The sequence below is a fragment of the Cottoperca gobio genome, unplaced genomic scaffold, assembly GCF_900634415.1.
Source record: "Cottoperca gobio unplaced genomic scaffold, fCotGob3.1 fCotGob3_329arrow_ctg1, whole genome shotgun sequence".
NCBI lineage: Eukaryota > Metazoa > Chordata > Actinopteri > Perciformes > Bovichtidae > Cottoperca > Cottoperca gobio.
In genome coordinates, this window is record NW_021166935.1 from 96798 (window position 1) to 112695 (window position 15898).

At 44.2% G+C, this 15898-nt stretch overlaps 1 protein-coding gene across 1 annotated transcript; it reads right to left on the reverse strand.

Annotated features, from left to right (window-relative positions):
* Nucleotides 1–3444: 3444 nt before the first annotated feature.
* Nucleotides 3445–12784, reverse strand: scrt2 (scratch family zinc finger 2). Its single transcript, XM_029427494.1, has 2 exons — nucleotides 11487–12784; nucleotides 3445–7584 (listed from the first exon to the last, which is right to left on the reverse strand). Exons 1-2 carry the CDS (start codon nucleotides 11656–11658, stop codon nucleotides 6785–6787), a joined length of 972 nt encoding a protein of 323 aa, XP_029283354.1. The 5' UTR covers nucleotides 11659–12784; the 3' UTR covers nucleotides 3445–6784.
* Between the last annotated feature and the right edge of the window lie 3114 nt (nucleotides 12785–15898).

Below are 15898 nucleotides of genomic sequence, written 5' to 3' on the forward strand. Positions count from 1 at the left end.
GATTGAGTTAGTCACACAGGTACAGCGGCAGGTCATGGAAGAACAGTTCCCACATAATGATTTGCTGTTAATATTAGATTTCCGTCCCTGTGGGATTGTCACACTTAGAGCAGCTGGAGAAAATTACCTGCCAGCTCTCCGACAGGGAAGTGAGCTATATTTATTTATACCGACCTTTTTCTTTTTTTTTACACGTTGACATGCTTTTAAAGTGATAATTATTCTGACGACGATCTTCAGTCTTCAAACTATAGCTGTGTGATAGAAGAATGTTTCTGAAATCATGACACTGTTTAGCAAAAGTGGACGTTGTGCGTCTGCGGCTGATTTGTTCGCTGATGTTGATTATTCACTGGTGGCTCTGGAAATGATTTTCTATTATTATTATCTCCTTCTGGTACATTTCTGTTTAATGATCTGCCTTGCCTTGAAATAGATTTGCTCACCCAGAGAGAGAACCGGTGCTTTGGAGAGAGGTTATATAGATGTGGATTAAGCTGTCTTTTATTTGCACTTCAGTTCATTAACTCTACCCTAAAAACAGACGCAGAAAACATTTGTTTTTCAAGCTTAAGCATCAGCACAGAAAGCCACAAAAGCATTGTTAAAAGTATCTTATAAAAATGATAAACATCACATCTGTAAATCCTTTGCTGTCCTTGTTTCTGCATGTATTGTATATGAAGAGCTATTTAAGGAGTGCCCTGCTTGACTTTTTGCTTGAGTGCTGATGACAAGTTGGATATCTTAGATGCATAAAAATGCGATTTTGACACAACTTCAAAAAGAGAAGCATACGGCTGAGGTGGACCCTCTGCCAACAGAGAGACGAGGAAACAGATGGGTTTTTACACAAACAGCACAAACATCAAGAACACTGAGTTAAAGAGCTTGGCAGTCTCACTTGATGAAACAGTGAGGAATGGAGGCGCTTTTAATGAGCATCTCTCCTGTGATGCAGAATGTGAAAAGACAAACTGTTCGCTCTTAAAGGGGCAGTTACAGTTGGTTGGCCCTGACTGCTTTTACTAACGTCTTGTGACTTTGGTCAGTTTGCGTGCAGGTTGGATGTAAGATGGAGCGAATAGAATAGCCTGGAGCAGAATATCTGCTTGAGTTGAGTTATCCAGTTGAACCGACGGCCGTCATCAACACAAAGCTGCTGCTTGTTGGATTGTTAACACAGTCGGTGATCGGCCAACAGATGGCGCTATGAGACGGGTCAGAGCGAGGCTCAACCACCGTTCAGTTCAAGTGATGATAGTTTATCCAAATTACAAAAGGAACATTGTCACCTGTGAGGAACTGATGGAAAGTAAAATACTTTTTTAATTGTGAATTTAAAATGGACAGTAAAGCCCATTCAGAATATATTCTTTACCCCACAACTAACAATTATGTATTCAAATGAAATGTCCATCACAAGTTCAGAGATGTTTTTCTGACCAACAGTCCAAAACCAAGTTATATTCAAGTTAACAATATATTACAGCAGCAAATACAGAAACATTATTGAGTAAACAACTGAAATGATTAATCTAAACTCAGAATTGTTGCAGATTAATTATCTGTTGATGGACTAATTGTTTCAGCTCCACTTTCATTTTAAACAAAGATAATCTCCCTGAGCCGGGTAGCAAATCAGAATTTGTATAAATACTAAGAGGCTGCGACGAAGACATATTTTCATTTATTGAGGATTAATCTGCAGATTAAAAGGGAAACATGCTGATATTCAGTTCATTAACACACGAGACAAAGAAAAACTGCAGATATTCTCATTTTAGAAGCTGGAAACACACATTTAGGTTTTCTTGCTTAACAAGCATTTAGTGGATTATCAGAATTATTGCTGCTTAATAATCATAATAATGAATAACAATAATACTTGACTATTTGATTGAACTCAAAGTTGCTTCATGTGTCACGTATGAGCAGCGGAAACACACTGAAATACTTTTCCACTTAAACAATTGAACATACAATACGAAGGTAATGTGAAGTCCCAGGGTCTGCAGGGCAGCAGCTCACCGTCAGTACAAACACGGTTTATGTTGTGTATCTGCAGTCACCTCGCTCTCTACAATATGAAGCTGTTCTCAGGTCAGTGTATTTCTGAAGTCAGAGTGTAGCATGCTCAATGTTGCAGCTTGTTTTGAATTATTTACTGGAAGTGCTCTGAGTGTGTGTGAGCGTTGCATGGATATGTATGACGGCCTCCCTTCCTGCCTCACAGTGCTGATCACTCATAGCTGCTGTTGTTACACACTCCGCTCACCCACGGGTGATGTAATTGGATTGCACGGGTCCCCATTTTACAGTCCATTGCCACGTAATGACATCAGTTATTTACTTTCATCATAAAATCTGATAAGGGACGACATCTGCCAGGGTAAAGTTTGAGTGAGCACATGAATGTTGATGCCGCAGGAATCAACAGCAGGTTGTAAACTTGTCGTCTGACTCTTAAAAAAATGCAACATGTGAATATATTCCAGTTTATTTAGTTTATCTTCAGTGACATAACTAGCATAGAAGCGTGTAACGGCAGCAATCACTGCTTTCCCACACTGAGGAGATGCAGCAAAGTGTCCTGTTTCCCTGCCCCGCTCTGCCTGCTGTCTCATTATACTGCTGCTGTGCTGCTGGAGGACACTGAAGGACACAAGCGATTGAATTCAAGTGTTGTATATTCCCTGGAAACCAATCAAGAAAAGCCCCAGAATAATAATCCCCGTCCGCTGTCATGATTCATTTTTATTTTGTTCCATATTTTTCTCTGGCTTTTGAGTCACTCAGAAAGAGTAGTCCCAGCATAAAATCAATGTTCCATTAAAGTTTAATGACCAGGAAGGGCTTAATAGCGGTGGAACAGATGCCTCTGCGTTTGATAACGCCGGCGTCTCAGGAACTCTTACTCAGAGCTGCGTTTGTGCTGTCAGGTCCTCTGACCGTCTCCTGCTCTCTGTCACAAACAAAGGATATTGGCATTTCTGTGCGTCGCAGCGGCGAAAGTAAAAGTTAGTAAATTAACAGTAAAGCTCATAAAATTCATCAAACATTGACAGAGAAGCTACAGCTGAAGGCATCAGTGATATCATACACATACAAACTGTTTGTGTGTGTGTGTTTAAATACATTCACAGTTAATAGTTTTAAAAGAAAGGCGTGGACTTGTAGGTTCCTTGTGCTATTGTTTTTATTAACGTTATCATTGCTATTGTTGTCATCATTATTAATTGTAGCAGAACAAGATAAATCAAAAACACCCCTCAGCGATCATGGCTTAAGTTTCTTCATACTCAGCTGGAACAGAGACAGAAAGAGAGAAAGGGGAAGAGAGAGAGTGAGAGAGAAAGTGGAAAATCTTAATCAGTTTTTTGTTCTTTGAGGACCATATGGAAGGTTTCAAGCAGCCAACCATATGTTGAAGGCTTTTGTCATGGAAATCATACTTTTTGGCACTTTTTCATTGCGCAGCCAAGCCGGGCACATAAAGAAAAGAAAAGAAGAACAGAAGAATCATACAGAACATGATCAAATCTTTGAGAATACACAGAGTTTTAAGTTTTTCTGTCTGTAGCTTACAACAGATAGCTTTTAATCAAGACACTCCCTGATTCACACGGCCACCCAGACTGCAATTGGTACCTGTATTTGTCTTTTCTTTTTAATAAAATAAAAAAAGACAACATGAATAGTAACAAAAAGAAAAGAGCAATTAAATGTCTACATGCATTGTCATATTATTGCTGTGATATATTTACAAATATATTTACAGAATCATCAAAGAGGAACAATGTTTCCCTACATCTAAATTCAGAAGTTTAGAATCCTTTTCTTTCAATGATCATTTCCTCTGAGGGCGATCTGTAACGCTGCCAGGTTCAGATTCAAGCCTACAGAACATTTCACTTGATGTTTTTAATGATCTCCAGGCTTTTATCCGCCTCATTAAAACACAGTCCCCAGGTTTTGGAGAAGCGTTATATCTGCGTCCCACAGTGAAACATTAAACATGTAAAACATAATCTATAGGAAGAAGTGATTTCTGCATTGGTTTAGTGATACAGCGACGTGCCAAACTGTGTGTTCTGCAAGCTAATGAGGAGACAGGTGGTTTGATGCTCTCATGCAGTGATTCAGCTGCAGCACTTAAACAGCCATTGACAGGATGATGGTGGAGCAGCGAGGACAAACAGAGCAGACACTCCTCTTCTCTCCTCACTTCTGTGTTTTTGTTTTGTTTTAATGGGCGAGCTCAGCATTACTGCGATCGTGTCATCCATTTGGAATATGCAAATAGCTGACGGTGCATTTGCCTGCTGGTGCTTGACCTTCCCCTTGGAGGTCGCTCACCGACTCAATTACGCTCCCTATCTGCAGTCTGTCTGCAAACACCTGTTATCCTCCCACACTCCGCCACCCTCCGCCAATCCCACTTCAGCACATCTCATGCGCGGTGCGTCTGTTTAGAGGCAGTCGGGACGAGGAGAGGGGAGCGCCGCCGCGAGGCTGGGACAAACGATGGGGGAGTTAGAAGTGCATTACAGCGTGTCGCTTTATCACAATAATCTGGGAAACTTTCTCTTCCAAGACAGTTCACGTCAAGATCATTTCCATTAGTGCTGGTGAAGACGCACACGCCTCCGTCTGCTCTCTGTTCACACGCTTCACACATTAATGTGGGAGCAGTTGTGACTTTTCATTGAACTGTAATGCTTCATTATGTCAGTGACCTAAATTAGAATGATTGTAATCCTGTTGTGTAACCTTCACGCCTGCCTTTCAGCAGAGACATCTGTAATTACCTGGTTGCTTTTTAAAACAATGCAATAATAATAATGTGGGACTAACACCTGTAGCAGTTTTGGACTCGCTGTGTAAAGTGTTAAAGTTACTGCCTCGCTCTCATTATTGCTTCTGCACCTTTGAAACCTTGGCGTAGCTCGACTACACCTACATTATTACATAACGGATGGTGTTACATTTTCACGGCGACGTCTACGTGCACATCGCCGTCGGCCATTTCTGGGAATTATTTATCGCCTGAGATTTAAAGACAAAAGGAATGTCCCGTCACGAGGAGGCAGGGGACTTTTGGAAAACAGCAAGATGGAGAATATTTGAGTGTTTTGTTGTCATCGTTTCTTTTTATTGCCCTACATTGACTGAAAACAGGACAGCTGTGATTGTTATACATGTCAGTTGCTGCGTCAGTAAAGTTATTGCCACGAAAAACAAAAGTGAATTCTGCATTCATTGGTTGGAAGTCTCCTAACACATTGTTCCTCTTTAAAGAACTACGTCCCGCGGACTCTCTACAGTTTTCATGCATATAAACATTTTCTTTGAAGATCAGCAGCATCTTACAAGGTCAATGGATGTTCATTTTTTAAATGATAAACAATAAATAAGTATAAGCAAGTCTTCAATAAATACACAAAAATAAGGTGAATAAATAAATAGATAAATAGATAAATAAAGTATTTACATGATAAATAGATGGTATGCATCTAAACCGTGGGCGGAGCTTTGAGCGACATATAAAATAGACAAACAGAATCATTTGACCGTCACTTTGTAACTGAGGGTGTGAGTCCATACCTTCACTGTGAGGTAACGCTGGCGGAGGGCGAGCTCCTCAAACACTGGCTGAAGATGTCTCTGTGAGACGGACGATGCACCGTAAAGGCAGCAGAGTTTACGCAGCCACCGCGGTGGAGGAAGAACAACGACAGTTACATTGCTGTAGACGAGTGGACCGCACGTGGCACTTATAACAATAGATCGAGTCCGTACTTCAGGGCGAGACTATGAATCAGATGATGACCTGTTCAACAGGCCGCTTTAAAACCGCCGCTCCTGCAGAATTGAATCGAACGACCTTCGGCCGATGAGCGTGTATAGCTTATTTAAATTTCTTGTTTTTTTTAATACCCACAGTTACAAAGATGCTTTAGTTCAACAAGAAAAAATAAATTTAGAAAAATCAAATAGAAAAATAACATCCGTTGAATTGAAACATTGGTAGGTTTGTCTTTTTACCTTTTTAAAATGATCTCCCTTTTTTGCAAATACTGTCATAGTTCACATTTTCATAAAAAGTTCATGTTGGCAGTTGCAAAAGAATTAAATTCTTAGCAAATAAAAAGCAGCATAAAAATACAAGAGGTCGTTTTGTCTCTAAAAAACAAAAGAACACTGTTCGTCCTTTTTTATGTGTTTTTTCATTTTCTCACTATTTGCTATAAAATATCAGGAATCTAAATATTATTACTATTGATATCAATATCATTATAGTCATTGATAAAAATTCACATGCCAGGCCTCATATATAATTGTGTGTGTAAGTGTGCGTGTGCGTGTGTGTGTGTGTGTGTGTGTGTGTGTGTGTGTGTGTGTGTGTGTGTGTGTGTGCACACGTGCGTACATTAATGTGTGTGTGTGTGTGTTTGCATACATGTCTGTGTGAGTGTATGTGTTTACATGAATCCACGTCCGTGCGAGCACACTTTGCTTAACTGTGTACACCTGTCATGTACAGTCTCTGTTTGGGGGAAGGTTGTTTGATTGTATGTTTCTGTGGACGATTAGCTACTGTGCAGGGACAACATCCAGCATCTTTTGAAATTGTCTATAATCATTAGAGTTTCTTCACGTAATCTCAGTGAAAATATTGCTTTCTAAAAAAAGGGAAGAAAAAAGGCATGGAGGGCAGAGTGATCGGGTTATTGGTTGTGAACCTACAACGGGGGTTCAACATGTAGCTTCTTCCGCGCGGTTAGTTTTCTGATCCAGAGTCGTCTTCGTCCGCAGAGCCCTTGAAGCAAGCCGACTCGTAGTGCTTGTTCAGGTAGGACTTGAGAGCGAAGGTCTTATTGCAGCGCTTGCATCTGTAGTGCTTGAAGGCAGAGTGTGTTTGCATGTGGGCGCGGAGGTTTGAACGGTCAGCGAAGGCTTTGCCACAGTGTGCGCAGGCAAAGGGCTTCTCCCCCGTGTGTGAGCGCATGTGACCTTGAAGGAGCCACGGCCGGCTGAAGGCCTTGCTGCACACGTCGCACTTGTGCTTGAGGTCGTGGGTGAGGATGTGCATGGCCAACGCCGGCATGGACACGTACACTTTGTTACAGGTGGGACACTTGCGGGCCATCTTGCTGTCCAGGCTGCGGTGCGTCTGCTTGTGTCTGCTGAGGTTGGAGGAGGTGGCGTACGTCTTGCCGCACTCATTGCAGGAGTGCCGAGCCGTGCCGGATCCCTTCTCCTGAGCCCCGCCGTTGGCGCTGCTGCTTCTCGAGCCCCCTCCGCGACTCTCTGTGTCCCCCTTCCGCCTCGAGCGCCCGTCGGAGATGAAGAAGGCATCCATGGTGTAACCCTCGTCCAGGGCCTCCGATTCACCGCTGTAGAAGCCGCTGGCCGTCATGCCGGACTGTGGGCTGTCGGGGTGCTTCAGGTCGGGGTCACAGTACTCCTCTCCGCTACTCACCGGCGTGTAGAGGGGATCTGACACTGGTGAAGCCAGCTTGTGCTCCATCTTCTTCTCCCCCTGGTATACAGATGGCGTGATGTAATCCTGGATATAGCCTGAATAAGAGACAAACACAGTTGGCCAGGGGTTGTGATGGATAAGGAAACAGTGACATGGTGAAAGACTGAGTGGCAGCACAGACCTCACAGGTCGTACGCACAATAGTGCAGCGATGCAGGGAAACATTACACACGAGATGCATATTAAAGCTTGTGTCATTGATTAGACCTCCTGCGCTTCATTTATGTGGTGTCACTGTTTCAAATCAAATCAAATGTATTTATACAGCCCAATATCACAAATTATACATTTGTCTCAGTGTTTACAGACTGTACAGGATACGACACCCTCTGTCCTTAGACACTCTGTCCTCAGACCCTCTGTCCTTACACCCTCTGTCTGTCTTTAGACCCTCTGTCCTTAGACCCTCTGTCTTTAGACCCTCTGTCTTTAGACCATCTGTCCTCAGACCCTCTGTCCTTAGACCCTCTGTCCTTAGACCCTCTGTCCTCAGACCCTCTGTGCTTAGACCCTCTGTCCTCAGACCCTCTGTCCTCAGACCCTCTGTCCTTAGACCCTCTGTCCTTAGACCCTCTGTTCTCAGACCCTCTGTCCTCAGACCCTCTGTCTTTAGACCCTCTGTCCTTAGACCCTCTGTCCTTAGACCCTCTGTCTTTAGACCCTCTGTCTTTAGACCCTCTGTTCTCAGACCCTCTGTCCTCAGACCCTCTGTCTTTAGACGCTCTGTCCTTAGACCCTCTGTCCTTAGACCCTCTGTCCTTAGACCCTCTGTCCTCAGACCCTCTGTGCTTAGACCCTCTGTCCTCAGACCCTCTGTCCTTAGACCCTCTGTCCTCAGACCCTCTGTCCTTAGACCCTCTGTCCTTAGACCCTCTGTCCTCAGACCCTCTGTGCTTAGACCCTCTGTCCTTAGACCCTCTGTCCTCAGACCCTCTGTCCTTAGACCCTCTGTCCTCAGACCCTCTGTCCTTAGACACTCTGTCCTTAGACACTCTGTCCTTAGACCCTCTGTCCTTAGACCCTCTGTCCTCAGACCCTCGCATCGCACAAGGAAAAACTTCCTAAAAGAAACCCCATAATTAATGAACGTTTCCTTTAACAGGGCTGTGACCGACCATCACCGTCATTATGGATTCATCTGCACATTGTTTTGCTCGAGTAATAGTTTGGGCTATAAAAAGTCAAGAAATAGTCAAATGTCATGTCACTTTCATTTAAAACAGAAAAACAGCAAATCTCCATATTTGAGGCTGAACACAGAATAATTACTTAAACGATGAATCGATTATCAAAGCAGTGGGTGAGTAGTCGATGTAACGTTGTGGATTTAGGTGTTTTTGTATTTGTTAACGTGAGAGTTCTATAAATAAGAACAGGTTGCATCTCATTGAAAGTGGTTTATGTATGAATTATTGTTTGTGGCCCAGCTGATCGTGTTACATCCTGCAGGACTTCATGCTACTTCTTTAGTCGTGTTTAAAACATGATGCAGCAAAGTGATTTTGAACGTCCCCAATCGTGCAGAGCGTGATTTCAGAGAGATATATTTTCGTTGGCATCATTCATGTCTTTCCTTTCCCTCCACAAGCCGGCCGGTGCCAGAGGAGCTAAAAGGCTCGCTGGCAGCTAAATGCATCCAAACAGAACTCAATACATTCTAAGGAGCTGATTTAATGCTAAATGCATTTTACCTCCAGGGTAGATATTCTACCGGCTGAACATATGAGTTAAAATATAAAACATGGTGAAATTCCTTCCCTGAGAGAAATAGTGCATAACTGCAGAAACAGCCATTCCTAAGCACTGTGTGCAGCGAGCAGTGGGACGGAGCTATCGACTGCTTTTTAATGAAATTCAACATTTTGAACTGATCAATAGGCTATCATATGTAAAACAGTGCAGCTGCTAGGGAAGACAGAAACAGTGCGAAGAACAGATGAAGTATCTGCAACACACAGTATTAGTTTGTGGAGCCCGGCGTGCTGCAGGCCTCACGATGTAGTGAAGAGGGGTCACCTGTCTGCAGCACGCCCAAGTGCCTTCAAGAGAACAAGCCATTAAGAAATCAGTTTAAGTGCTCTCTTACTACAGCGTCTCCATTCCCGAGGGGTTCTGTCCTCACACCCCCTCTTTCAAAGACATGACCACGACACCCGGGGACAGGGGAACACCAAACCCGTGCTCACACACACTGTTACGCTGCTCTGCATGGGGTCACTGTTCCAAACTACCCAGATGGTGTTTGTCCCGGGGAGCGCAACACTTTCATCTTTTCTTTTTAAACTCAATTCTTCCAATGAAATGTGCAGATGCTGCAGCTTCAACAATAAATCCACCTGTTCTACAGGAACACACAACAACACGGCCTTTCTGTCTCTCCACAGAACCCATCGTGTCAATGAAAGCAGAGTTGTTTACTATATTTCAATTACCCAAGGTCAGACACGCAGCTCATCATTTAGGACCGGCGCTGCATCAGCCTTTACAGCTCACGGGCTCGTTGCTCTAATGCAAAGTAAGCATGTAATTAATGGACCCTCTCAGCCACCCCTCTTTGTTGTTCGACAGACACTCGAGTCAAATGTCTCCACAATGGGGGGAAAGAAAACCTCCCGGCACGGCAGAAGTGCTGACGTGAGGTTTCTCAGCTCTGATCTTCTGTTTTCCCTTTTCTCTTTTTATTTGGAGGACTCAGCACGAAAAGATTCTTTTGTTGAAATGAAATGTCTTTAGTCAACAGCGACGTAACGTAGTGGCTTCTTCCCCTCGCTGATAATGATGCTTATGTTTCTGGGTGTTGAACAATAGATTCAGCAACAATAGAGAGAGACAGGAAACGCATGGATTTAATGATTGTATAAAAATGTGCAGCAGGAAATGTGAAAACATTCATAACAAGCTACTAAATATCCCCGGAGAGTATGTCGGGGGGGGGGCATGTTTTTAATTCTAGACGTGAATCTTTAGACTTTTTAATCTATCTTTACAAAGCAGGCCAGATGTGTTTAATCCCCTGCACCGTGTTATTGACACGCTTGAATAACAGGTGGGCACCGTCACAACATGTGAAGCCTCCCAACAAATCACAACAAAGACGCACATATGGCCCTTTAAACGTGGCCACAAAATGGAAGCGGCGAGCTTAAAACGGAGCGTGAAAGTGAAGGTCGCCTCTCGCTCTGACTGCGTCCGCTCTGTGCGTTGACCACAGTGCAGCTATGTGGCTTTCTCCGTGTTTACTGTACAACCTCCGTCACGTGATCGGCCTCATTGCTGCCCCAAGCATTTCTGTCTCCTTTTCTCTCCTCGGCTTCGCTCCCCCCCCCTCGGCCCACCTCTCTCCCGGCCGTACTGTACAGTGTGTTGATGTCTCTTGTGGCGGCGGTAGGCCTGCATGAAACTCTAACCCCTGCTAGTTTTCAAATGCCCGGAAGGAAGAGAAAGATGTAGTGGAGCGATGGGGGTGGGGAGACCGTGTATGCTCCATTTGGATAGGAAGAGGGGGGCCGGGGAGGATCGGACCGTGATGGGAAGTCAAGGACAATAACAGCTAAGGACAAATGTATCATCCGATACTCATCTCTCATATTCATGAATGTTTCAGTCCACAGGACGACAGAGTCGCTGGATGTGTGTTGGTGCAGTCACACAAATACGTAACTCCTGATTATACACACGTTCTGTTCCCTATTTACATAAACTAATCCGCGGCTCTGACCTGGATTGTGTCTGTCCTTCACTGGAGTCAGAAAACAAAAGTCTGGGAGCAGGGGGATGGGGGTGGGGTGCCACTGAGAGGATTATTTAGGATATTGATGGGAAAAATCAGCTGGCTGCATGTAACATCTCACATTAATTTACACACTAAAGTAAATCTCACAGCGACACACAAACAAAAGAGGACGCCATCTGTGAGAGCGGAGGCATGTTAACTCACCATTCTCACTGAGACGGACCCCGAGGCTGGTCACCGAGTCTGTGATGGAGCGTGCAAAAGTGAAGGAGTCGTCCAGGTGGTGGTGGTGGTGGTGGTGGTGATGGGAAGTGGCCACATTGGACGAAGAGAAATCATCAAGCTTGATCTTCTTCACCAAAAATGAGCGGGGCATGTTTCAATGGATAAAAACACAGAGCTGAGAGAAACGCATGAGAGTACAAAACCAAAGAGCCTCTGAGGAAGCACGCGAGCAGAGCTGACTCGACGGTAATCCTTAACGTGAAGACGGCCAAAAACATAAGATAAGAAAGAAAATGGAAACCGGTGGAGAACGAGGCTGACGGCGATGCTGTGTGATACTCTCTGGCTCCCCCAGCTTCCCCAGGAAAAATAAAAAAATAAAAAATCAACGCGATCCTGTTCAGCACTGGATAGCTCCTGTGATGCAGCTTCAGGGACCAGTGAGGAAGAGATGGAGACAGAGAGGAGGGAGAGAGAGACTGTCAGACTAGCTGAGATCAGCAATCACGCCAGCCTTTATATGGAGCACAGGCAGCGGGAGATCAGGTGGTGCTGCGAAATGGAGCTGCTTAGCTTTAATCCATCAAATGTCCCCGGGGACACACATCAAATTACTACTGAACCGTCTGTGCATTCGCACACAGACAGAGGAGAAAGAACACAGCCAGAACCCCTCTGCCCCCACTGCTGCTCCCCCTGTTCCTCCCCTCCCCTCCCCTCTTTCACCCCGCTTATGCTCCACGCTCGGAGGAGGAGTAAAAGAGGAGGGCAGACAATGGAGATGTGGATGAGAGCACACTCGGTGTCCTGTCCCCCATTGTTTTCAGATGAAGTGGCACAGTTTATGTTTGCCTTGTACAGGCGCTGCCTCCCTCATGTCATCTCTGTTGCCTCAAATGTTCCGGTCCCTCCGACACACCGCGCTGTACTCGCACGCTGGGAGCACGAGGACAGTGTGGGAGAGGTTATCTGAGCGCCTGCGAGCGCAGGACCCTTTTTTATTTCTTTCTTTAAAGCTGCACTGGATTCCAGCACTGTTGACGGGCGGGCTGCGGGGGAAGTGCTGCTCGTCTCTCTGCCTCCACATCACCGCCGCACAGATGTGTGTCCTGCCATGCGTGACGGCGAATTATCTGATTAATTAATTACATCTTTTTTGATTAGGGTGAAATTTAGAATTAGATCCGTGCTTGCTAAATTGGCTACATATCTCCGGGTTGGTTTTGTGTTTGTGTCGACTCGTTAGCTCAGTTTACGTCACGTTACACGTTAAATCTGTCGAGCTGCACGTTTGTTCTTCTCTTGTTAGAATAAAGTGACATATTTAGTGAATTTATGTTTTAGTTTCTAAAAGCAGCTGTGGAACGCTTCACCTGTTTGATTCAATATCAACAGGAAACACTTGTCACGTCACTTGTTTGAGTTAACGTTTCATTGAATCAACAAAATAAGGTTCTTTTCTAATCACACATTATATCCGCACATACTGCACATCTGTTGGGCTTTGCTGATGGTAAAGTCTTCATGATAGCAAAAGCGTTATGTAAAAGTAATTGTAATAATAGTTTATACTTTAAATTAAAACGAACATATTCAAATAATGAATCAATTATTAAGATCAATCTACAAATCAATGACTAGATTAATTGTTTATGGATTCCATTAGATTTACATATACTGCATATAATTTATTATTATTAAGTCTCATTCATAATCATTTCATTTCATTTAGTTGTTTTATCAAAAGTCACTTAAGAACATGAAAACACTTTGAAACACTTCCTGAAAACAAAGATGGATCATCTTAGAACTGATTTCATATATTTAGCATTTCATTGTGTTTAAAGGGGCCATAGATTTAACCAGACATGTGGCCCCCCCCCCCACCAAATCCTCCCTGCCACTAACGGTGACCCTGCAGCCCGGTCGTGACAGGCTTCAAGAGGGGACGGTGTTAAATCAGTGAGGTCAGGATTTATCACACGTATGTGATTGTACATTACAGCACAAGTTCACATTGCTGTCACCACGCCAAGCTGAGCGCAGAGGCAAGGACGGGAAAGGTCAGGGGGAGCGTCTGAAGTGATGAGCGGGGGGGCAGCGTTTTCTGTTTCTCTGGTGAAATACCTGTTTTTATAAACACTCTTACGTATGAGTCATCTTGTGAATCACTTCCAGGTCTTTAATCATCTAATTGCACCACAAGATATTTCCTCGTCCAGCCGTGAACATGTGATGTTTGGGTTGTTGCTGCTGAATGACTTTTTATTCCACGCGGCGGCGAGGTTACGTGAACAATGAACCCTCCTCCACTCGTGTTGAGCTTCTCCTGCAGCTCACCTGCAGCTCACCTGCAGCTCACCTGTGCAGCAGCAGCGCTCCTTATTCTGCTCTTTGTGCAGTCCCTTCTTTATAAACATGGAGCGCCAACATCAATCTTTTATTCTGTGGAAATATTGAGCTGCTGGTCGCAGGACCGGACAAGTATTCAATTACAGGCTGCAACTAACTGTTTATTCTCATTATTGATTCATTGCTGAGTCTATGAAATGTCAAAGAATAGTGGAAAAGTACTTTGTATGTCCAACAGCCAAAGATATTCTGCTAGAAGAATACTTCCTCACAGACATGAAGAGCAGAACACGTGTGCAGCGCAGCAGATTCCCTGATACAGGGATGAAAGACTTTTATAGCTTTTCAGGCGTCTTCTCGTGTATTTAATTGGAACCCTAAAGCGTATTCTGAATACAGGACATGGGGGGGCTTACAATTATATATCATCTTATCAATCCCCCTCTTCTGATCATCACTCTTTCATATATGTTTGCAAATATAAGCACATACTGGAAAAGAAAAGAAAAAGTACAAAGCAAAACAAAACAGGATAAAGAAATGTTTTTGCTTTTCTGATGTTTACTGAACGTTAAACGTTCCGTAAACATCAGAAGTAAACGTTAAAGTCACGTTAACGTCACGTTAAAGTCACGTTAACGTCACGTTAACGTCACGTTAACGTCACGTTAATGAGTTTAAATGAGTATCTTTGCATCAGGGACGATGTCATGTCACGCTCAAGTGTTCACGATATTATCCCGATAATCCTCTAAATATATACAACACATACTGGACTCACTTTACCTTTGCATGTGGTTAAGAAGCTAATGTTCCAGATAGAAGAACAATAAGGAGATAAAGAACATGTGGTGAGGATCCCCCCCGTCAGCTGACCGTTAATCTGCACATGAAGTTTCACTGATGGAATAATGAAAGTGCAACAAGTGAAGCTACAGGTCAGAGGTGAAACGTAACAAACACGCTGTGATTGAAACGTCTCTCAGGTTATCCAGCAGCAGGCCGATTGTCTCCCCCCCCCCCCCCCCCCCCTCATGCCGGGGCCGGGGCTCCGGTCCTCTTATGGCCCCCAGACTCCCTCTGACATGTGGTCACTGCCTCAGGACGTTACCATAGTGACTGGCCCCCTCGGGCTGGAGGAATGGTTTCTACTCAGGAGCGGGGGGGCGGGGGCTCAGCTCCGGTCAGATGGGAGGGGGGGTTGATACAATCAGCCTCATTAACATCCTGAAGGCCCTCCAGGGTTATGGAGACGACCTGCCTGGTCGAATGTTCCACCAGAGACTGCAGCACCATTAAAACATGGACTCTTATTCTCCGTGCACTTCCTCTAATCCAGACACGTGAGCTTAGAGTTACACAAACAGGAAATACCTTCACTTTGACCCTCATGGAGTTCTGCAGGTTCCCTCGTCTACAAGTCTTTGAATGTGTATTTGTTTAGATGCCAATAAAGCTGAAGACACGTTTTGTTGTGCGTCAGTAAATACCCCACTCGGGAGTGTTTAATGTTATCAAGCGTCTACATGAGACTACAGAGCGACGTCATGTGATCTGGAGCCTGACGTTAGCTCTTTACTATCAAGCGTTTGTATTAAATGTATTGTTATAAAAGTGGTTTTCAATTGTGAAGATTATCTTGCTGAACAAAACCTGCAACTTCTTAAACGTTTGCTTATTTTCTGCAATAATGTAAAAGCCAAAGGTTTTTGTGGAAGGAACCAGCGTGAAGCTAACTTCAGGGTTGACCTACAAACAGACTCCCTGCAGGAGGAAGTCAGGTGACGTGGTATAGAGAGACAACCCTAACCCTACGCACATAACAACACGTTTAAAACTGCCATGGCCAGCGGACATGTGTTGTTGAGCATTAGTTGTTAAGGTGTGAGGACGTGTTGGGACTGATGCATTAAACCTGAACCTTCAGTGTCTCACACTCGGCTCTGCTTATATAACGTCACTTTGGGCTCGTTGGGCTAGGTGAAGAGAAGCTAAGAGTCCATTAAGCAGAGCCATCTATAATTTACCTCACTCCTGCT

Excerpts from the sequence above, each read along its gene's own strand:
- scrt2 (XM_029427494.1), bottom strand. The coding sequence starts at position 11,658 with ATGCCCCGCTCATTTTTGGTGAAGAAGATCAAGCTTGATGATTTCTCT. Across the intron at positions 7,585-11,486 it reads GGTCCGTCTCAGTGAGAATG|GCTATATCCAGGATTACATC; the intron begins GTGAGTTAACAT and ends TCTCTTATTCAG.